The sequence below is a fragment of the Nylanderia fulva genome, unplaced genomic scaffold (genome assembly GCF_048542155.1).
Source record: "Nylanderia fulva isolate GAGA-0341 unplaced genomic scaffold, ASM4854215v1 Scaffold4, whole genome shotgun sequence".
Classification (NCBI taxonomy): Eukaryota; Metazoa; Arthropoda; class Insecta; order Hymenoptera; family Formicidae; genus Nylanderia; species Nylanderia fulva.
In genome coordinates this window covers 3,071,772-3,097,299 of record NW_028190476.1, presented here as the reverse complement: position 1 = coordinate 3,097,299, position 25,528 = coordinate 3,071,772, and the positions used below count along the sequence as shown (strand labels likewise).

Here is a 25,528-nt window from a genome sequence, read left to right as displayed (position 1 = left end):
TTTCAATCTGTATATAATATAGCCATTATTGTAATAAAAAAATGGTCGAATCCAACTTGCTGTTGATAATGATATCTACTTTATCTACATTATCTGTTTTATCTACGAGTGATGTAACAAATATAATAGACTGACAATCTGACAAATATCGCCCTCTATTAAAAAAATTGCATATGCTTGTGAATTATGCTGATATTTCTTTATAATTATTTATTTTTATAGTAAATTTCAATTATAAAAACAATTACATATACTAGCAAAAGAAATGAGTAATTCATTTCGTGTGAACTTTGTGTATTATACTCCCTCGCATAATTCGATGTTTACGACACTATACCGAATTTGCGGAACATGTTAGTTAAATTGTGTACACTATACTACAATAACCTAAACGTAAAATATGCATATATATTGCTTCCCGAGGCGCGGAGAGCAGGAGCGCTGGCGAATCGAAATTCGGCGCGTCTGACAGCGCCATGACAGTTCGTGACGTAAAGGACGCGGCAACGGCGCCGCGCCGGCCGTGGTAGACGTGGCAGCGTCGCACAGCGGCCGCGGCGGCGGCGCACCAGTGGGGATGTGCTGGTTGACAGACAGCTTCGCGTTCTTCCGCCACGGTGATGTGTCGTCGTTCACCGCTGTGCAACCGTGCGGTCGCACCGTGCCGTGTCAGCTCGTCGATTAATAAATCGGAGTACGGTCGCGCGTCAGCGGCGGTAACGACGACGACGCCAACGACGACGACGACGACGACGTCGACGACGACAACGACGACGACGTCGACCACGACGACGACGACGACGACGACGACCGGCGTCGACGACGACGACGACGGTGGCGCGTGTCGCGATTAATAAACGGGCAGTGTGTGGTGCTGTGGTGGAAGGGACGATGAAGGCCGGAGGGATAATTTGGGTGGCGACTTGAGGACAGAAATGTTGAAGTTCGGCAGCAAGAGCGACGTTACGGTGGTGCATCGCGCCACTATTCGACTGTTTGACGACAACGAGATCATCTACTGCGACTTTCAGGTGAGAAGAAAAGAGGAGAGCGCTGCCGCCTCGCGTTCGCGCTCCATTCCGCTCCGTTCCGTTCCGCTTCCGTTGCTCGACGCGTTCCTCCTCCTGTTCTCGCACGCGAGGATACGTCCGGATACTTTCTCGCTATCCTCGCGACTTATCCCTCTTCTCCTCGGCTTCGCCTCTCGCGCGCACTGTCACTCGCAGGAGTGTCGGAAGTCGGAAGTCTCGAATGGGTAGGATCCGAAAGTCCCTTCATTCATACGATATAATTGCTCCGATTTTATTCATCCCTGTATATCGGACAAAAATAATGTTTTAAACGAGATCTCATCGCACAATGCACCGCAACAATGCAATTGCGATTCCGGCAGATCTCGACGATACCACTATTTGCTCCAATCAGCAGATTTTGCTGATGTGTTTATAGTTTTATATATTTTTAATTAAAACTAATTTTACACAATGACTTTTGCGATTAATCATATGATCGCCAAAGTCATTTGTCAAATTATCTTTGCATTTAATTTCTTATTTGTCATATTTGAATAATATATCTGCTTAATGATTAAATGACATAAGTCTTTTTTGACCATACGTCTAATGATAGAAAATTATGAAACTTTTGCAAGTGCCTGGCGTATTAATGAATTATTGATGAGTCCAACAGATTATTATATAATCAATAGTATACGTTCGTAGTGCTATAGTAACTTTAGGCCGACTAAATTAATCATATATTGAGGACATATTTTGGATATATACATATATCGCTTTTTAAAACATTTAAAAAATTTTTTTGGATTAATCTGAAAAGAGAAAAAAAAACTAGTTTGAGCAAGGGAAAGCGAGTCGAATTAATATGTACGACACTCTTATGCAGCTTTTTCTCCCATACAACATACGATGATGTCACGATGATTATTGCATCATTCGCAGATGCGAAATGACACGTGTCAAAAGAGACGTACATTTTTTTTAAGAGAAGTTTACCAAATGTGTCAGTTAGACTCGTAAAACGAGGTATATTATCTTTAAAAATACAAATATTCTGGTATATTTTTACAATTTGCACTATTTTACACATCTGTTTTGCACGTTTACGTATAGTATTTCTAAAACTATTCTAGGGGTTTAAAGAAAAACAGTTCCTATAAACATGGGTCTAAAAATGAAAATTAGCACCCTCTATTTCTCCTTCTCAAAACCGGACTAAATTGTCAAAATCATATTTAAAAAATCAAGTATTCACTATACATATACTAATTATTATGCAAAATTTCAATCGATCTGTAAAAAAATTTCCGAGAGTTATCCATTATAATCCATTTTTTGATTGAGGAAAATCATTTTTGTACCCATATATGTTTATAGGAACTCTTTTCTTATTTTGATTCCTATAGAATACGCCCTTAAAATCTCTGACACAGTTTTAGAAATACTCTGTATATTTGTTTGTTCCACGTTTACGTTCCGATTGATGCGTTTATTGAAAAAAATAGAATTTTCTCATTAATATGGATTATACGATATTTGATTATTTTATTCATTTTGAATTTTTTAAATTATTTATTCAGTTGTATATTTTTCTGAATTGTATATACTAAAGGGACTTATTTCCCGTTAAACAAACGAATAAATAAAAAGAGAATAAAACTACAAATGATTTGGAGACACGACTGTTTGTTATTTGCTCGCGTCTCTTTTCCACGTGCCGTTGACATTTCTCATCCGGCTCGCGGCCTCGCGAGGGACGCGAGTTGAGCACCGCTGAACTCGGGGGTCGAACCGCGTCCGCGGATCCGTTTGACGTTTGGTCGCAGGTAGCCGCGCGGCGTCTCCGACCGAAGCGTCTCTCGCTCGGATCGATTCGCGGAAGAATTCGCCTGATTCCGATCGTCATCGTCGCGGGCGGTTTGTGTCCTGTCAAAAATGTTATCTCTCCCTCTCGAATCGTGTGTGTTTGCGCGCCATCGACGTTTCTCAGGTCTTATACACACATCGTTAAATAGAAAGGTCTCTCGATTCGATTTTAATTACTCTTTAATTGTCGAGTTAAACTTGGAAATGTCACACGTTATTTTTCGTCCGCACGAGAGAGACACTTTCTGAATTTTATAATTTCATTTAACACATACAACCTGCAACCTCGAGAGACCTATACATTCCGCGTATATTGAGCAATCGCTATCGCGGTCAGTCGTTACGCAAGTAGAGAGAGAAAGAGAAAGAGAGGGTGAAAGAAAGAGAAGAGTATATTTCTCGATAAATTGATATCATTTCCAAAGTTTCGCGTTATTTTGTTGCGTCTCGCAACCTGTTTACCATCTCTTCTTTCGCGCGAAATTAACGTCAATTAAATTTTATTTCGATGAGGCAAGCCAGGTCATACGCAGATATTCGCTTCGCGGGATCTCTGGATCATCTCCGAATTATTCGGTCGCGGTCAACCCAACGTGATCGGGATCGGTTTGTTCCCCTTCATTAAACGCATGCGATAATGATGTGCTCTTTGTGGTCGCGGAAAATATAGGGGGATGCGTGTTTCAATCGAACGATATACGATGCGGGTACTGCATCGAAATAATTGGCAGCGCAGTGTTTACTGTTATCGAAATAAAATTATATAGATGATCATCTAGATACAATTTTGCCGTCATCTTATTTTTATATAGATAATAAGAATATGTATCTGCTTTTGAGATGAAAAAAGTATTATCTTTACGAAATTGTCTAGAATAATGTTTAAATAATTTGCTTTAGAGTCATAGTACATAAAAATACTTAAGATACAAATTTACACAAAGAAAAGTGTGAATATATTTTTATATTCCTTTGATAATTTACATTTTTTTATAACTGTTTTTATACTATATACTTATAAGTAATTTTAAAAATAATATTATCTGGAAGTGACCTAAATGAATCACTATGTGATTTTACCTGCTTATATCTAGATAATTTTAAAATAATTTAAGCACAACACTAATTGACAGACAACACGAGGCAAAATGCGAGGTAGAATCGTTGATTTAGATTTAAATTCTGAATATCGAAGAAAAGATCGCAAAAGAATCGAGTATTCGCGATTAAAGATATCTATAAAATCAATGGCAGATAACATAATCGCGAAGAAAACATTTTCGATCATTTTCTATTTTGCTATTACATACGCTTTAAAATCTTTTATTTTTTCCATTCTTTTCTGTATTTTTATTTAACATTGTAAAAAATGCAGTAAACTTAAAAAGAAAACACGTACAATTCAAACCGATTAAAATGCGTTATGTGATTGTTGCAGTTTGAGGAAAATAAAAACTGAAATATTGGAATAAATATCTTTTACAAAAGTCTGTTTTTTTAAATATTTTGATTTGTTCTTCTGTATATTTATTTCTCATTTTTATTTACTCGCACAAGCGGTGGTAAATCTCAAAGTGATTTTTATATCAGATATTCAGAAACAGTGACCAGAAAAAAAAGATTAGCGCGATGTGTAATTTATCGGAAAATGGAGATAAACAATTGCAATTTTGCGAGAAATTAAAGTTTATTGGCGATCTCTTTGTCGCTATATTCGCGATGGAAGCCGCATATTAATCCGATTTACAGGCGAAAATTCTGGGTCATCCGGTATTATTCGTTCCCACTGTATTACGGTGGTCCATTTGGCACAATATTTGCTATTAAACGACGTATTATAACGGACGACAGCATCGGAGAGCATCTTGAAAATTCTTCGCGATGTTGAATCTCACTCCTTGAATGTGACAATAATCCTTAACCCTCTTGGAGCGCCTCCATTCTCGTCTTACAATCGTGAGTCGCGTCAAACGGCAACATTGTGTCGCGTGCCAAGGTAAATGTTGGCATGTGCGGTCGTAAATAAAGACGGAGAGATATATACCAGATTCGACTGCGGAATGGAAATTCGTGGATTAACAGGACAATCTCGTGGACAGGCGTCGTCCGCTTGACATAACGCGGCTTTGCTTTAATTTTCGTACATCAAGTACAGTTTAATTCTTAATAGAATCCTAAACGCCATCCTGCGTTTTATCAATAATACATCATTTTTACGCACCCTTTTTTTTATTAGTTGAATAGAATAATAAATGTTTTAATTCCATGATTAAAGTGCATATATAGAAACAAACCGCGAACCTACCGAATTTATGTTAAAAAATTTTTTTAATTAAAAAATTAAAAATTTGTGTTATTCAACAGAAAATCAATATGTTCGCGCTTTATATATATATATATATATATATTTTAATCGTAAAGAAGCATTTATTATTCTATTCAACCAAGAAAAAGAAAAGGGTGCGCAAAAATGAACCGGTAAAAAATTTGTTATATGTAATAATATAAAATTATATACCTATGAAATATGTCCATACATAATTAGATAAAAGTGCTTTTTATCTATAATTATATATAATAATAAATGAGTATTTTTTTATATATATAAATATATAATTTGACATGATTATATATGAACTCTTATAATTTATATATAATTATATATAAAAAAATTTTTACCGGGGATGATTCTATATTGAATCAATAAAAAGAAAAGGGTGCGCAAAAATGATGTTTCATCGATAAAACAGGACGGCGTTTAGGATCCCTTTAAGACTTTGCGTAATCGCGCAATTTTAATCGCATATAAATAATAGATGTAACACTCTACCTACGCGCGATCGGTTTATTTGTGCGATTCGATCGATCTTTCAACGCTCGAATAGAGTTAGAATATTTTATTTTAAAACAATGAAATCGTCGCGAGACGATATTTTAACATATTATATTCGCTCAAGTTCAACAGATCTTGGAAATAATGGTGTCCATAAGAGCCATCGTGCTTTAAGGTACAGGGTCAGTAGGTTATAATCAATGATAGACATTCTCTCTTATAGGTCTTACCGTTCCCTGTCGACGTATATACATATATATATATATTTGTAGGTATGTATATCTACGTCGTGGAGACAGTTAAATTATTACAAATGCAAGAAAACTCTTTTCCCCCGACAATGACGCGGCAATTGTTGATCGACTTTTAAACTTATAACTTGTGGAGGCTTTTATAAGTTTATTTTTTCTCTCTGTCTCTCTCTTTCTAGTTCAGAAATAAAAGCTAATTACGAATGAATACTTCTTATAGATCGATGCATGTAGAAACTGGAGAATTAAATTAAAGGTAATATGTTAGCTTAAATGCCAAATTAAATAAGGTAAAATAAATTTAAATGATCCATTTACATACGTGGTGATGAGCAAATATATACAACTGAAATAAAATTAATTAGATTGATACATAAAATTGAACCGGATATACAAAAATTGATGAGATAAATTAACATTATCATAAATTATAATAAATTAAAATATATTTAATAAATCATAATAAATTAAATTTTTATAATGTTAATTTTTAAGAATACGTTAATTTTTTGAATAATCTTAAATGCAAATTATACGCGACAAAAAATGTTTCAACAGAATATATGCATCTACGCATGTTATATCTACATTTAGATTATTTTTTTCCTTTTTATGCGTCTTTACAACATTTATACGAAAGACACACAAACTATGAAAGTCAAACTTGGAAAGTTTGACGTGCTGTTTGAATTAGCTTTGCGAGAAATTTAAAGTATGCCTCTCGCCGTTCTCAAACGATCTTAAAATACGCTCTTTGTACAGTGGAAACTACGCATTGACGTGTACATTATATTCTCTCATTCATTATTCGAAAGAGATATTGATAAATGCTCTGTGAGAAGTTTCTGGTCTTTGTATTTTTTCCGTTCTGTTATTTTATAATTTTTTTTTTTTACATGACACTCTTCGCGACGAAGGTGCAAGGTCAATAAGCCGGTGTTCGTACTCTTTTTCCTCATAGCTTTACACGTTTATAATACATTAAAATCGCTGACCGGACCCGCAAATATACGGTATGCTGACGCCTCGATATTGCTCGATATCGATTATCTCGTTCCTTGACACTGCTTTGTATATTTCCAGCCAATGTATGCAAATTCTTGGTCGAAACATCTGGTTAAATTTCTATACAAGTTTCATTTATGCGCGCACCGAGATTGATATAGCCTGCATTATACGATTTCGATTTCGCACTCGTTTATTATTCATATAGCTTTAATTAACCATTTAATCACTCTCATATCGGTTTATCGTAAATTAATTATCAAACATTCGGAAGAGGTTTATTTGATATATATACGCAACTGTGTGCATTTAATTTTACAAATTTAATTAAATCCAAAATTTTTAACGGACAGATTTCCGTTGATCAAGTTTCTCACATTCGCCTTTGATTAATATATAGTACACTGAAAAAAAAAATGTATTTAATTCGAATACATATTTATTTCAATACTGCCAAATGAATCATTTATTTGAAATTAATAATATTGATTTGATATGAAAAATATTGATTTGATATAAGAAAATCCTTTTCAAAACAAATAAATACTTATTTGTTTCAAATAAATGATTCATTTGGCAGTATTGAACTAAATATATATTAATTTAGTCAGTTTTTTCAGTGTATATATAGTTCGTATCAATCGAAATGTTCCATTTTCCGCATATATAGTATTGCGTTGTCAATTGAACCGGATACATTAATTGATGAGATAAATTAACATTATCATAAATTATAATAAATTAAATCAGGTTGCGCGTTATCAATTGCGTTATCGCTGGAGAAAATGAACGAAAAGCTGAAAGAGAGATCCACCGCGTTGAGGACTGACGGCCGACTCATTCGGTCTTGAACTACTGGCACGCGTCAGGGACGGACGATTCTACTTATGTTAGTTCAGTTCAAAGCAACGTCACACAAGATATATATAGAGGAATACTAATTCTTGTACATTTGACCCTGTTCCTTTTACATGTGTTTTAGCGTAGTCATCTATCATTTATTATTTTATTATTTTTATCAATAATTTTATCGATAAGATATATATATATAATAATGCTTAGACTTCGATTCTTTTTTTCATCGTTTCTTTGTTCATGTCATTTTGCGATTTTTATATATGTATAATTGATTGATTTTATGATCATAAATTTGCAATTTATTTATTATTCAACTGTTTAGTTAAATAAAGGAGGAAGAATAATTTATATAAAATTTTCAAAGAGCAATACTGTTGCTCATGTGAAGTTATATTTGGTAGTATTTTAATATTATATCGATAAAATACAATGCTTAGACTTTGGTTTTTTTTCATCGTTCCGTTGACATTTTTATTGCGATTTTGATACAATGGATTGATTTCATAATTATAAAATTGCAATATATTTATTATCCAACTGTTTAGTTAAATAAAAAGGATGAAGAATAATTTATATAAAATTTGAAAAAAAACAATTCTGTTGCTCTTGTGAAGCTGCATTCGCTATTATTTTAATATTATATCGATAATTTGATCGATAAGATATAATGCTTAAACTTTGATTCTTTTTTTCATCGTTTCGTTGTTTATGTCATTTTACAATTTTTTATATGTATACATCATATATTTTACATGTATGTATCATAAAATAAATTAATTATATATAATTGATTTATTTGATGATTATAAACTTGCAATATATTGATTATCCAACTGTTTAGTTAAATAAAGGAGGAAGAATAATTTATATAAAATTTGAAAAAGCACAATTCTGTTGCTTTTGTGAAGCTGTATTTGGTACGTTTTAATATTATATAATTATTGCAGAAATATTATATCTTACAAAATACAATAATTGTATCACACGTGAATTTTATTAACGTTAATTCGTCGCTTGTTTTTCCAATAACACGTATTTGCATTTTCTCGGTAAAATTCTAATTAATTTTTCTTTCGCGTAATTATTCCGGAAGCTGTGCATTTCCCGCGATCCTCGTTTGCGTCCTCGTCAACGATTACGTCTGTATTACTCGCGATTATATCTGTATACGTATTACTTACTAGCAACTTGTTCGTGTCGGCCGTCAGTCAATCTTACGTGGGAGTAAATTACTCGCAAAGGGCCGGAGGTAAGAGAGTCGTTTCTATTAATATATAACGCATATACACATATACGGAGGAGTTCTCTCTCCAGTTTGGATACACTTTGCGAAACGTTGGCAACTGCTCGAGCGAAGGAGACGGAGAAGCGAAGTCGCGTGCCTCGTGTGCTTTTTGACGGGAGCACGCGAGGACCAGCGCGCGCTTAACATGCCGGGGATGCATTCGCCTCCTTCTGCGAGAAAGACGACGTGGCCATACAAACGACCGACCTCTCGCCGAGAGCCTTTTCTTATTTTCCGGATCCTCCTTCGGGTTTGCATTTTCAGCCCACTTTACGGCCGCACCAGTCTCGTGAATGTTACGCGCCCGACCGCTGAAATATTCAATTTGATTCTCGATACGAGAGTTATTTCAGGACGTGACATTTCGGTGCCGCGCCCTTATAGTATTAGTTCATTCAGCATACGGCTCGCGAAAAATTTGCGTTCGCAGATCCTTTTGTTTTTTTTTTTCTTCTTTTTTTTTTGCGTTCGATAATGCTGTATACGTTTACGACTCTGCATTGCAGCGTAAACTTTGTTATTTCGAGTTAACCAACTGTATACATGGAAAGGGAGCGAGAGAGGGCATTATCCTTCGTTTGGAATCAGTAAAAAGAATAAGCATTTGCTCTCCTTTTGCATAAACACTGGAATTTATTTATTTGCATGTTTAATATAAAAAAAATGAAAATTAAAAAATAACAAGAAATTAAATTTAAAAAGATTAAGATATAAAAAAAAGTTAACTATGCTCTCTCTCCTGGAAAAAATTCTGTGGACGCTCGTCTTTGTCCCCCTTGGAATATCAGTAAAAAAAATAAGCATTTGCTCTCTTTTTTTAATAAACACTGGAATTTATTTGCATATTTAATATTTAAAAAAAAAATAAAAAATTTTCTTTTTAATTAAGAAAGAACAAAGAATAAACAAAATTTTAATTATGTCCTTTCTCTGGAAAAAAAATCTTGCGGACGCCCATGTATATATAGAACAAATCATAAATATTAAAAATACGTTTTTTATTTTTTTTTTCTTCAAACTTTTCTTCCGAAGCAGCGACTTCTCTATAAAATGCAAAATATAATAATATTGTTATGCCGAAAATATATCTTGCATAGATTACGTAAAGACGAATTAAAAAACAGCACTCTCTCATTTTCGTTGTTGATTGTTTACCGCTGACTTTGCATCTATACGACTAATAATATTCCAGCCAATAATTACGAAACTATTATGCTTTAATGAAGTTGCCATTCAGTTCGTCGGAACATTACTTATTGTCGTTCACCACAAAGGTTACGACTAAGTCGCCGTTGTTTACATAATCTTCCGTCGTACATAATCTTCCGTCATGCATAACACGCACGTGTCGGAAATCATGTTATCTCGGCTGCCTTTTTGTTACATCATACTATATATCGGCGACACGCTGGCGCTGCACATTAACACCTATATTATACGAATTATTATATGTTTTTTAAGTTTGTTCTCTGTCGATCATAATCATGCAAAGTGTTTGCTAATATTAGCATGCATTACTATATGATATGGATCAATAGCGCTCTTTTTAATAATTGCTCGTTTTCTCATAAAGTATTCGTATATTACATCTGTTTTAAAGGACTGGGTATTATATTAAAAAATTCATTTTGCGAAAAGTTAACGCATTTGAGAAAAATCATAAAGAGTGAATTAACGTCATTCAAAACTGTTGAGAGAGAGAGCCAACCAGTCTCGGTTAAAATACGTATTTCAAAAAATACGCGCTAGTACGTGTCCCATTTTTACAAGATAGAAAAGCAGTATAAGTCGCGATATAACCTGATTTATAGCTTATGGTTTCTTTAATGGTGCTCGCATAAAATATATTTTTTTATATCAAAGTGAGAAAAACATTTATAAAAAATGTATATATTCAAGTTATGCATTATACTTTTATAAAGTTCGCATTACACTACTGCGTATTAATTTCAGCTCTGTTTCTTTCCGCGTAAGCTTTTTGAGAGAAATACGAGAGAGAATATTTAATTTTAACGCATGAGAATTGTTTGTACCCGCAAAGATGCATATAGAAATATAAATGCATATACACACGTATAGACTAGCATTTCAGATACTCGCCAGTGCGAGATTTGCCGTGCAGCCGGAAGTCAACCGTCTTTTATCGGACTTCCGGTGTTTCACGCGCTCTGCTCGCTACTCGTTTCTCCTTCGCTCGAGAGTTGCGACAAAAAAGAAGTTGCACTAGAATGCAACGCATTTGCATAACGATTAGACGCCATCAAAAATGGTGTTTCCTTGTTTTTCATACTTTTCTAGAAATAATTAATAAAACTGGTTTGTGAAAATATTTACCCGCGCCTATCTCGCGTTTCTACAAGGTGTATTAAAATTCTTTGATATCTTTTAGTCGCGTGATTTTATCGTCCAATGAATATTTACAGTGAAAACATCATTATATATACATAGAGCGGGAAATGTCTGTGTTAAAGTATCCTTAAATGTAAACCTCTAGTATCAATAGTATGCCAATTTATTTTTTATTACCGCTGTTTTTTTTAAATTAAAAGCTAACGCAAAGTTAATATTGACAATTCGTTTCTTTTTGTTACAGCCACAGGAAAAGGGACGATACATCCTCGAATATGTCTGCAAGCAGCTCAACATTTTGGAGATGGACTATTTCGGGCTCCGCTACGTCGATAAAGAGAGGGAAAGGGTGAGTGCATTCACTATATCAGTATATAGATGACACACAATAGTTTTCTCAAAACTTGCATATATATACTTGAATTTTCTTGCAAAATGTCACTTGCTTGGATTTTTCCGCCAAAGCGAGCCAAAGCGAGCCAAAGTGCAATTTTTCTCTGCGCATAAATCTGCTTGTTTAATTCACGCTTGTCCGTCTCTCGAAATATTGTTTCGGAAAATAGACGTGTGTCGCGTAAAAGATCTCCGTGTCGTGCAATTAAAATCGACCCACCGACACCTGTCGTGACCTGGCGTGCCGCTGCACTTGATGCTGGTAATCGTTATTCTTAGGTCATCGTGTAATTCTGGAGGACTTAAAAATAGACGCGCCTTGAAATACCGACGATTCAACGTAATACATTCGTTTACAAACACGTGTACAATAATGGCCATTATTTGTCCCTTTCCGTTTATCTTGTAACGTTCTAAATTCATTTCTTCAAACTTTTTCTATATCTTCGAGAACAACGTTTTTGTTGACAACTTTGTAATACAGATAACGAAATAAGAGTAAAGCGGTCTTATTTATTGTTCAATAAAATCGTTATCAATTTTATTTGAAAAGAAGATTCTTTCGAAATTATATTTCGTTTGATGCAACCGTGCAATGCATTAAAAGAGATTCTCGATTTTAAAGAGTCAAAGAGCATAAATTTAATTTACTTCGATCATCAGGAAAACCTGCAGATGTATCGGAAAACGCGATTGCATTTGAATATGCATAACTTTTGCAAATGTCGATGAATATCTATTTTTAAAGTTAGATTAATGATATCGCGAAATTGAAATTGATAACGACATTTTACATGCAAAAGTTATATCTTTCTTTTGCATACACACTATAAATAATATATATATACAGATCACATTATTTAAAATAAATATTTATTCTTTTTCGCTGCACTTTAAGTTATAGTGAAAAATCATAATTTTATTAAGCAAAATTTCCGTATTTATCTATATTTGCTTTATTGATTTTCTTGAAGAATTAGTTATGCCTGCTTCAAACAAACATACATTTTGATTTAAATCCAAGTGAACGAACGAATGTGCTGTGACGAAAAAACAGTTAATCTTAATTTCGGTTCCGGAAATTGAATCCGCAAAAGTTTAATTTTATTTCAACCCCGATGATTTGGAAAAGGGAATTATTAACGAGAATCCTTCATTAGACAATGACAACCATTATCCTTTTCGCGTACAAATTGCGGCATTAACAATTTTTGCATGTTTTTCCGTAATGAAACTGACATTTTGAATAGCGAAGTACATACGCAGTCGTTGGAGAAATATCGGGAAAGACAAAACTTTAAATTGGATTTTATTTTTACTCTTTGCAACAAAAAGAAATCTCGCAATCTCATTGTCAGCATACGCTGCGTTTTGCCAAATCGTCGTTTTTCTTTTAAGGCTTCTTTTAAGGAAAAATCGATAACGTCCTCCTGGACATTCGCGGATGTTCCATCGAGTCTTCAAAAATTAAAGCAGCCGCACCCCATCCTCGGGATGCAGCTTCCGTTATTTCTTCGGCTCTCGCAGTCGGAGTTCGAAATAAGCGCGCGGATGATCTTTAAAGGGAGAACTGTAAGAGAATTTTTATCGAGCTTTCGGAATTTCTGGAACAATCTCGTTGGAATAACGGGATAACCGAGATGAAAGAGCTACAAATCTTTCGAGGGGATGATAAATTATATCGCGTGCGTATATAATATCGACCGTAATATTACCCTTGAATGGAGCCCACCGAATCTCCTCTCTATTCATTTTCTAAAGATGGCCGATAGAACGACGGAGGAGTTCAAAGAGATACAAGAAAGCTATTCGATCCTCTTTTATCCCCTCGCATAGTTTGGAAGAACCCAATATTTACTCGATGCGATTTACTTTGATGCTCGATCTTCGATATATTCGCGTTGATTCACGCCAATATAATATTGTATCGATGTTAGATCTATGTCTACAGGATATTTCTAAATTAGTGTGAAACATTTTAAAAGATGATTCTTTATCGAAAATTCATTTCTTATGATTTTCTTATATAAACTTATTATATATTTTATAATATAAACATATGTATACTAAAAATTAAAAGGGGTTAGTGTCATCTTCTTATAAGGATACAAAAAATATTAATAAATATCCTTTTTATTAGTAGAAGATATCCACCAAGTTTCATTTCTTAATTTGTGTGAAATTAAATTTGAAAAAAATAAAAATTTAATTTTTACCTCCCTTTTTAGAAAAGTGTTGGTAACTCTTTAGGCAGGGATATAAGAGTATATGTTTATATAAGAAACCCTCTTTAATTTTCAACAAAGAATCATCTCCTAAAATTTTTCGTACTTATTTAGATACACCCTGCATAATTGCTCGAAGCAAAGCTAGCTAGTGCACAACTTGTGTCCATATTAAGAATATAATAACGTTAGCTTTGTCAACCACGTGCGGCTCTTATTGTGTTAGTTTAGATACGGTCAACGTCACGGTCACTTTTAACGAGCTTGCTGAATGATATTAGAACAGATGTGTAACTGTAACCACGATTGTAATTTTCAACGGTAAATATCTTCTCACGCACACAAATGCGGATTGCTATGCGATAGTATCAGCGAAACCTCGTTTTACAAACTTTGTGTTTCGAACTGTGTTTTTTCTCCCATAATATTTATGCGCGGATCTGCTCTGTCATAATACGTTAGTTTAACGATGCGGAATATAAATAAGCAGAGGGCGAGATAACAATTAATTAAAGCATTTCAAATTTATACATAATTGGAGGGAATAAATGTACGTGTGTATTTAAATACGAACATTTACGCTACTCGCTAAGATAATTGCTCGATAATTTGCAAATGAATAAATAATTAGGTATTTTTAACAGATAATTTTACACATAACACATAACGGCATAATATATTTAAAATTCTCTTGTGAATTTACTATACTATATACAATATTTATCTGTTGTATCTATATTATATATTCAAATATCTTTCTTTTTTTTGCAGCATTGGTTGGACCTAGCGAAAACAGCGATCAAGCAAGTGAAAGGTTGGTATCACTCGAAATTGCACAGTCTTTCGATATAAAGCCAGGATTTTTATTTGTCATACTATTTTTCTCGCAGATAAAATTCTTGCCTTTCTCTCCGGAAACTTTATCGCTCTCCATAATTTGCTCGTTTACGAGGAGAAGCGCGTATAAAACCGTTTTTCCTTGTCGGGGACGAATTGCTCGGGTAGTTATTTTATTCTCGATGTATACCTGCTGCCAGCTCGATACGTAATTAACGACAGCAACGGATGTGCTCGTAATTTGCGGAGGTAGACACAAATCAACGTTCGTCGCCAACGTCTTATTACTTATTACGCTCGCGGCAATTTCGAGCTGACGACGACGGGGATCCTTGAATGGGATTTGAGAGGGTGAATTCCTCCTTAATCCCTTCGCGGAGATCCCTCCTTAATCCCTTCAGCGTATACAGGGTGTATATAAATAAATGCGAAAAATTTGAAGAGATTCTTTGTCGAAAATTGGAGGGGTTTCTTATATAATAAAGCTCTAATATCCCTCTCTGAGAAATTACGCTTTTCTAAAGATGGGAGTAAAAATTAAGTTTTTTTTCTCAAATTTATTCAGACAAATTAAGAAAATGAAACTTAGTGGATATTTTTTACTAATAAAAAGGATATTTATTAATATTAAAAAAAATAAAAATTTAATTTTTACCTGCTTCCTCTTTAGAAAAGTGTAACTTAAGTGGATGTAAGAGTATATGTTTATATAAGAAATCTCCCTTAATTTTTAACAAAGAATTATCTCCTAAAATTTATTGCACTTATACATATTTAGATACATCCTGTATATGCACATCTAAAAAAACCGATTTATCTTTTTGCGATTTGTATGAAACTTGATGTTATGGATGTTTTTTTAGGTCGCTGAATCCGAATATAATAGAATTTCAAAATGGCGGCTACAATGTGGCGGATCAAATTTGAAAAATGGTTGGATTATTATAAATATGAGTATATAAAAAATTATGAAAGTCGCTAAATCAAAATATATCTGAATTTTGTTATTCCTACATGGCAGATCAAACTTTACTAAAAAAAAAAAAATCACTTAAAAATATATTATGTAAATTTTACCAAAAATATTATATCAGTAGGTATATATCAATATTTTGGATCCGCCATTTTGAATTTTGAAATTCAAAATTCGAATATCATATTCGGATTCAGCGACCTTAAAAACCTACGAAAATGATTACGGAAATTGAAGAAACTTTTTTGCACACACAGTGGCATAAAACTCTCATTTTTGCTACACTGCAAAGGAGTTAATCTTATAGTCGATGGCCGTATAGCAATACCATGTCGCATAGAACGCAGGTATCGCAACGAACAGCTGCGACCGAGGCTTCGATCGTCGTTGCCTCTTTGCCTCCCGCACTCAATTACGGTCGAGTCGATGTCGTATGAAAGTTTCAAACGACCTACTGGCCTATTCTCGTCAACCTGGAGCAAACCTGGGACTCTCTGCGTCCGAGAAGAGAGCGTTGGAAATTTCTTTTTCTCCTTTCCTTCCCTTTTTTCGACTCGAAAAGCGGACGATCTCGGTCCGAATAGAGAGCAAATCCCGCGTGGGAAAGGGGATGTTCCAGCTCTCGCACATACGGGAGAGAGATTACGAGGGATCGAACGGAGAGGGAGAATTTTTCTTCGCGATGGAATTTTGAATAGACCCCGAATCCGAAGAATCGGGATACTGCATGTGTGTGTAAATCCGGAAGGCTGAGGAATATTTGTGGACCGTGAATGAGCGATCTTTGTCGCGCGTACCTGTTGATCTTGATACCTCGAATGGTATCCAACGTCGATATTTCCGTGACGTCTAATTTAGAAATGCTATAAACACATTTGCAGCTTTGAGTGATACATCGCAAAGTCGGACGCTCGCGATTAAATATGCAGTCTGATTCGATTTATTTGATATTTGCATACGTTTTGCGGGAAATCGAGCGCTAGAGAGACATAGAGAATAGTTGCCTGTCGAAGGCAACGAGCTATAATGATAGCATATCGAATAAGATCACGACCTTGCACTATGGAGGCGGCAACGTTATATTATCGCCGTAGTGTAAAGACCGATTTGCATCGCGATGCGTTCGTGTACATTTGCGTGTTTCAACTTGGTCTCCACGTTTAATATGAAATACATACATACTTGCTAACGTTCGCGCGATTCCGCGCTCAATTGTTCTCTCACGAGACGCGTGTAACGTGATAATCACACGAATTCGCGCAAGACAAAAGCTTGCAAACGCTGCACTTTTCGACAGATATACGTACACATACATATTTATACGCGCGCGAAATTTTGTCATTAATTTGATAATATTATCGATTATTTCGTTCTCTGAAGCAAGAGAAAATATTGATCCATATATTAATCTGTCAAAAAAATAAATTGCCGCAAATATTATGAATGTAGCATATATATAATTGCAGAATTGAAATTATACACTAAATTGTATTTCGCAAGCTAGAGAGGATGATAACAGTTTCGAGACATAAATTAGCATGTGTTTATATTTACCGTATTTTTCTGTGCGATAATTATAATTATACAAGAAATACATGTCGCGATAAGCACGAATTATGTAGAGAAGTCGCTGGAAAGTTTGCACCGGAAGTTGCATCGCGAGCGTTGCATTTTCCTCGCATGTAGTAAGACGTACATCGTCATAAGCGAAGATACCGGTCTGTAAAATGTAAAAAAAAAGAGACACGTCCGGATTTTCACCGAGTTACTGACACGCTACTGTTTCAGACATGCACGAGATTTTGCTTTGCTTTCGCGTGAAATTCTACCCGCCCGATCCTCTGCGGTTGAAGGAGGAGATCACCAGGTATCAAGTTTACCAGCAGCTCAAGAGGGACCTCCTTTACGGACGTTTGTGTTGCACTCCTGGCGAGGCAGCGCTGCTAGTGGCCTGCATTGTCCAAAGTAAGTTTGCATCTTGCTGATTTTCCATTTTACACCGTTTCGCTTCCTTTCGATGAAAGGGAGGAAGCGAACATCACGAGAATTCGCGATACTCAATTGCCGATGTCTTATCTACACCTAAGGATAATCTTACTTATTCCAGTGAGTAGTATAAGCGATCTAAAATCATACTGAAGTTAGTTTTCAATCGTAAATTATATGTTTCGATTGGTGTACGGTTGCAAACCAACTTCAGTATGGTTTTTGATCGTCTATACTACTCACTGGAATAAGCCACAAGTAGGATCATCCTTAAGTGTAGATAGGGCATAAGATCTTTATCCGAACAAGTTGAATCGTTTATATCTCTAAAAGCAAAAAAAAAAAAAGAGATCTTTATAGATTTATTTCCTCGATTTATTTTCAATGTACGTCTGAAATACTTGGTTCTCTACTTGCCAAAGATGTTTATCAAGGATTTATATGCGAATTTGAAAAAGATAAATTTCCTTGCTAATTAGAAAAGCATTCGGATCAAATAAATTCATGAATTCGCGAATAAAAATTTTTCGATAAACGATAAATATCGCGTAAATATCTACTAGTATTGGATTCGCAAGCAATAAATAATGTATGACGTTTGTCGGCTGCGATGCTCGTGGAGTTTCAACTTCTCTCCATTTCATACGTTCGGTCGGTCAATTTATTCCTTTATCTCGACTTCGGAAATCCCATAATTCAGGATTTCCTTTTCCAGTGACCTATCACGGTCATCGTTTATCACCCACCCGACCATAGTTGATCGTCTATTGATCTTGTCCAGTAGCATCCCGGTAAAATGTTAATTGCCTTTATTTTTTTCACGTTCAACGAATCAATCACGTTTAGAGCGAGTTATTTTATCGAATCGTACATTTAATTTTGATAAAATTACAATAATCTCGTCTTTGATTTATATAATATTTGTATATACATTGTTAAATTTAGTTTTACTGCGTACTTTGTAACAAAGAAAAATGCAAGAGTCTATTTATGGAATCTTAGATTGCGATCGAAGCTAGCTCCGAAGACTCCCAGGAGTCGATGCTCTCTTTCTCTTTTACATAAGTAAGATATTCAACCTTTTGCTTCTCTCGCGATCTCATTATTGAGAAATCCAGCATTTTCCACCGATCGTGACTCGTCGTATTAAAACTTGGGTCGTCGACCGTCAATTCTTAGACCGTTCACCTTTCAACGAACCCCTGGCGCATATCGTGACTCTCTTCGACGACAAAAACTCACTCATTTTTCGCTCCCGATCTTTTTGCTGACCTTGACGATAGCGGTTTTTACTCACTTTTTTGTATAATCGAATACGATCGATGGGCTTTCTCTCTCTAGATAGGCCGCTGCTTTTCATGCAGATCTCATACTTTTTATTAAATAAATGGTTCTTACGCGGGCTCTCTTATCGATTGATGAGAGAGAGAGAGAGAAAGATAGATAGAGAGAGCAAGAGGAGGAATTGTTTGCACTTCTCTCGTCGTTTATCTTTGACATCCGGTTCGAGCAGCGATCGCTTCTCAATCTCGAAGCGATTTATTCTCCCGTCCACGCCCTGTTGCGGTTGAATAATGCTCGCGATGAGTGCCGCTCATTTTTCGAACTGTCCATCGTCAGTGTACTCGATAATTGTGCTCGTAAAACGTCTACTTTCTTGCCACAAAATCGTCAAATGCGCGAAAAGTGTTTTTAGATTTAAGAAGTCCACGATTTATACAATTACAGTCTTTCGAGACGTTGATTGATCAAAATAAAAAAAGCAGATAAATTGAAAGTACACGCGAGAGAAGAGAAACGGCGCGGTTGATAATTTTATAACGATCGACGTTATTTTTCCCGCGGCTAACGGAACGGAACTTTTCTCTATCTTTCTCTTTCTTTCAGGCGAACTGGGAGAATACGATCCCGAGATTCACGAAGGGAATTATATCTCCGAGCACAAATTGCTGAAGACGCAGACACCGACGATCGAGGAAAAGGCGATGGATCTACATCAGGGTCAGCTGAAAGGCTTCACACCGGAACAGGCGGAAAATTATTTCCTTAGGATAGCCTCGCAATTGGACACGTACGCGGTCGATCCACATCCGGTCAAGGTAATCATTTTTCTTGCCTTTGCATGTTCTAGCGTTGAAGAATTTTCAATTTGAAAGTTCGAGTCGTTTTTTTATTTCTACTTCAATTTACAATTAGCGTAAAATAGAAAAAAATTCGTGAAACTCGATACTTTTGAACTTGAAGAAGGATAATCCAGGAAAACAGGCCGAATATTGTCTCGTAGATTTTAGGGATAGTCGTGACCAACAACAATGTGGACGAGAAATGTCCAGGAACAAATTTAACGGGTTGATAGCGTGACCAAATCTGGCGAGTTCACATTCTCTCGTTCTTTTTCTTGATGCTAATGACGCTCCTCTTTATTTCCGGCGATACAATTAAATATATTAGCGACGTACGGATATTGTTCTTTGACGAAGCCCTAGACGACACTTTTTCGACCAACTTCAAGTGACTCTTTTTACATGAACCTTAATGAATAACGTTCACGTGTCATCCAATCCAATGTAAATTTCGAATATTCAAAGCAAGGCTTCATTTGCATTGATGCATCGAAAAACATCTTTCATTTTTTGTTTAATGTAAGATTCTCGATTTAAAATTTATTTTTGAAATTATATTATTTAATTTTGTATTTATTTTATTTTAGATTTGCGAAAAGATATATCTTTGCTCAATTTATTAACTAAATGTACATTGTTTGCTTCATTTTTATCAAAAATAGAGATCGCAAATTGGACGCGAGAATAACGAGGCTTCGTCGCGATCGCGAGTTTTAGGATCGATGAGCAAACTTGTCGATAGAAATCATGACAGAATGTAGCCATGTAACGTGGATAAAAGTCGTATATCTCGCCTACGTCGATAAGAGTCTATAACCAGTTTATCTTTCTCGCGCAGAGAAACGGTCTCGCTTTGTGTTCGTTTCATAAATCGACGGCTTTCTCCCACTTTTATTCCATCCAGGATACACATTTCGCCATTTTGTTACAAACATATATCTAAACTATATGTATACTTTGAGCGATACACACATCATTTTATAGCAACACCAAATATTACACACATCAGCGTTATTACATTATTATTTTATCTGTGTTAAACATGTGTGTTAATAATAATATTCAGTGGCTCGATAGATGGAAAATATTTTTCAAAGATAAGGCTAATATTGTCTAGAGTATTGACATTTCCTCCATTATCGCGGGATATGAAGCACAGCGTTCATTGATATTCAAACGAGGAACAACCCTTGCGCGAGATTTCCTCGAGAGAGCGCGTCCATTATCTTACATTATGTTACACCCTGTCGGGAACCAGGTTGAAGATTCGTTCGAGACATCTTTGTCTGCAATGCTGCACTGATCCCTTTTCGATCGAGAAACTAACGCAAGTAAAGCGTATAGAAAGCTACAGCTACTTCAAATCATATCTCGCATTTGGTTTTATCTTATGCAGTGTGCTAAAAAACTTTGAAAGAACACTTCAAAAGAAATATTTTTTGTTACTACTAATTTTCTCTACAACGTTTAGTTTAATACTACATGCAGTGTTTGCTGTTATCTAAATAAAATTATATAGACGATCATCTAGGTGAAATTTGGATATTATCGTATTTTTATATAGATAATAAAAATGTGTATTATCCTATATCTTCATCTTAGATGAAAAAAGTGTCATCTAGAATAACGTTCAGATAATTTGGTTTAGAGCATAGCACATAAAAATATATTTAAATTTTAGTAGAACTTAAGCATTAACAATAAAAAATACTTATAAACAAAAGTATGAATATGCTTTTTATATCTCTTTTATAATTTATATTTTTTGTTATGACTGTGTTTTACATAAGCGGTCTTAAAAATAATATTATCTGAAAGTTAGTCTAGATAAATTACCATATAATTTTATCTTTTATCTAGATATATTTAAAACAAAATCCTTTTTATGTTATCTAAAATAAATTTAAATATTTTCTTTCATCTTTATTTAGCTATTTTTGAAATTATTTAAGCACAACACTGACTACATGATGTGAGTTTATGATTTTTCAGTTTATCATTTTTAAATATTAAAATTAATGGAGGAATTTTTGAACATTTACTGCAAAGAGAGTGAATTACTTTTATGTATTTGTTCTGTATGTTGTTCACGATTAAAATACAATTTAATTTACACACACACACTTAAATGTTTTTTTTATTATTTACATCACAAATTCCTATTTCATATCATGTAATATAAATCAAAATGTCGCGTCATAGAGAAAAAATAGTATTAACAAAAAATGTTCATTTTGAAGTCTTCTATTTCCTTTTAAAATTTATCTAATTTTTTAACACCTTGTATATCGATATGTAAGAATAATTTCCTTAAGCAAAAGGTATCCCGACAACAAACGGAAGTGACGCTTCAACTCTTCGAGCGATTCCTTAATTCTATGGTATCATCGGCGCAATACTGCACTTGTGCACGCTATTGTTTAATTAATGTATTCGGTTCTCGATCGATGAAAAGCCATTGAAACTCGTAGCGTTATCTTGGTCGGAACACTCTTGCTTGTGACAAATAAAGCTGCGACTCGCAGCAAAGTAATAATCTCGCATTTCGTATCGCTTAGCGAGAAAAACAGCCCGGCTATTATTCGTCGCGATGCATTCATTGCATTTTTGCGCACGCGAGGAAGCGCGAGTAGCATCTGTCGTTTATTGGTTTTTTACTTCCTGTCGGGACAGTGACATTTCTCGCTGTGAAATAATCGCGGTCCACACAATTGTGCGACCGTCTTCCGTTTAAGAGAAAATACCATTTTACGACGGCGACGTCCGCGTCGTGAGATATGTTTTCATTCGAGAAGCCGAGTACCACTCGTCTTTAAACTATCCCTTTTACCTCGCGTCGTTATTAGCTGTTGTGACAATTTGCGAATTGAATTGCATAAAAAGAAAAGATCAAAGTGGAGAAAACGAAATGAATAGCACAAGGAGAACTAAATAAGATTACGCGATTAATGACATTTATGTATACGAATACGTTTGATTCCTTCTCATCCGATGAGAACATTTTTTTCCGTGCAATTTACTTATTCAATCATTGTAATTGAATCATTTTCTCGATATCGTGAGAAAGATTTTAATGACAGTTCTTGATGTAAGAGATTAAATCGGAATTGCCTTTCGGATAATCCTTCAAAGTAGCGAATATATTAACTGAGTGAAAATTTTTGAAATTCTACCTTTCGTATCGTCCGCACGAACTCGTCTTTCTGCGTTACGATTCCATTTTCTGATAAATATGTTGGCATTACACTCGTATGTACAGGATCCTGACAAGGGTACACAGCTCCACCTGGGCATTAACCACTGCGGGATCCTGACGTTTCAAGACTCACGGAAGATACAACATTTCCGCTGGTCGGAAGTTCAAAAGATCAACTTTGAAGGGAAGATGTTTATCGTGCATGTGACGATAAACGAGGTGAGCAAAGATATCTCAAATGTACCGGTTAGAATGATTACGATGGCAATTAAAACAATTAGAATAATTTGTTATGGATGCAATCGTGGAAAAACATTTCGTTACGTCATGCGTACTCAATCATTGAAATTAAAAGATGCGGATCGTATCGCCAAGAATATAGAAATATGGAAATAATATTCAGTCGCGTTTAGTCGGTTCTTGATTTTTATTGCGACATTTGCATGGAATCATGGGCGTCCACAGGGGAGCAAAAAAGGATATTTGCCTTCTTTGGAATCGATAAAAAAATTAAGAATTTGCTCTCCTTTTGAATAAACACTAAAATTTATTTGCATATTTAATATGAAAAAATTGAAAATAACAAAATAAAAATTAAGAAACAAAAAATTTTTAATTATGCCTCCTCTCTCTTCCTGGAAAAAATCCTGTGTACGCCCATGCATGGAATTAATTATAAATGTGAAACGGATTTTTTTGTCAGTTATTTCTAGAATATGCCGGCATTTATCTTACGGAAATTCTTGACTAAAATTATTAACAAAAACTTGATAGTATCTATGTTGCTTATGTAATGTAATTAAAAATGAAAATTGTTTGAACCTTGAAAGAATACGTGTTTTATCCACGATCCCTAATTACGAGTGTTGTGAAACAGTGTTACAATGTTGCACGTGTAATATATACGCGCTCTTATTTGTGCATGCTCGTTCGCGTGCAACGTGTGCGTGTGCGATATGCGCATGTGACGTCAGATATTGAAATAATTGTAAGTTAAGTAATTCATCTATTATTTCTCTCTGCTGGGCCTACTTAGGACGTAAGGACGAAGGTGAGTGTAAAGAGCGCGATTGAAATCATTGAGTTTTAATTTTAATTTTATTTGATATAAAAATGATAAAAAATAAAATTTTTTTAAGTAAAAAAATATATATATTTTGAATAGAGAGAAGAAATCGATTTTAATAATCCTATTGCCGAAACACAAGACGATTTTTACGAAGATACATATCTCTGAGATTTATGTCGCTTTGCGCGCGAATAATAAATCTTTTTTATCTCACGAACTCCTTATATTTCGTACCGCATTTCTTGTTGTTCATAAAAGTAAAAATAAAGCAAGTAGTCGTTGTCGCTTGGGAATCGTACGACGAGATATCCCCGTCTCATTTTCCATTATGATTCTTCCGCTACAAAATGTGCAACGTGTCGCGTTTTTCGAACATTAGTCTATATAATATCGTCCCGTTTTTATGGTCGTGCTGAAACTTCAAACGAATTGCATCGTATAATTGTTGTCAATTAAAAAAAAATTTATCATTAGAACAGAGTGCTTCGCGTCGCAATTCATTTCTTTTTTCATATTTATTTCTATACATATGTCTAGTCATTAATTTTTTCTAGAGACCAAACTAGTCTATTAGCGACTTTGATGTCGACTTTAATATTTAGTGTAAAACAAATGTTTCATTTTCACATTAACGCTCACAAAGGTAAGATATTTCTCGAGCATATTTGCAATTTTCAGAAAAAGCACCTCGTCGGGTTCAAGTGTCCCACGACAACAAACTGTCGTCACGTGTGGAGATGCGCCATCGAGCAGATGCTGTTTTTTACGTGAGTACATATACCCATTACACGTGTTCCCTATAATGGCACGTATGAGATTCATCCTGTTTTGCATCGCAAGCATTTCCGTTGCCTATATACGAGAAAGCTTTTACTCATTTACGTATCTCTCGGAAGAATTCAGACGCTACATAATACTTTAATACACCTTCCAAACGCATGCAAGAATATGTTGTTTTAATATATGTAAATATGTCAAGGGAGGAAAGAGTTTCTTCTTCAATATTTCCGACTTTTTCGGTTTTTCTTGTACGGCGCGACCGATGGGTGAAATTTTAACGACAGATTCTTTCCTTCGCGAAAATTTAATTTTTTGCAAGTGCTCAGTTTTTCAAAGTATCAAGTTCGCGAAATGTTTGTGCTATTTTCGCTACGCCAAAACCGTACGTGCAACTTTTCCGAAATTCTCCGAGATAAGTAATTGGATCGTAAAAGTGGTTCTCGAGTGTGTAAAAGATGCATCCCGTTCCCTGAAAATATCGCC

General features: G+C 34.9%; 1 protein-coding gene across 2 annotated transcripts in view; it reads left to right on the top strand.

Annotated features, from left to right (window-relative positions):
• Positions 1-602: 602 nt before the first annotated feature.
• Frmd5 (FERM domain containing) overlaps positions 603-25,528 on the top strand; it is a 36,414-nt gene continuing 11,488 nt past the window's right edge. The window contains exons 1-8 of one of the 2 annotated variants that reach the window (XM_029311633.2): positions 603-1,031; positions 11,708-11,812; positions 14,853-14,895; positions 17,680-17,856; positions 19,765-19,976; positions 23,260-23,415; positions 24,233-24,247; positions 24,944-25,032. In XM_029311633.2, the coding sequence (XP_029167466.2) occupies positions 936-1,031; positions 11,708-11,812; positions 14,853-14,895; positions 17,680-17,856; positions 19,765-19,976; positions 23,260-23,415; positions 24,233-24,247; positions 24,944-25,032 (893 nt within the window). In that variant the 5' untranslated portion in view covers positions 603-935. The remainder of the gene's footprint in view (positions 1,032-11,707; positions 11,813-14,852; positions 14,896-17,679; positions 17,857-19,764; positions 19,977-23,259; positions 23,416-24,232; positions 24,248-24,943; positions 25,033-25,528) is intronic. The other variant, XM_085485831.1, reaches the window with a different exon arrangement.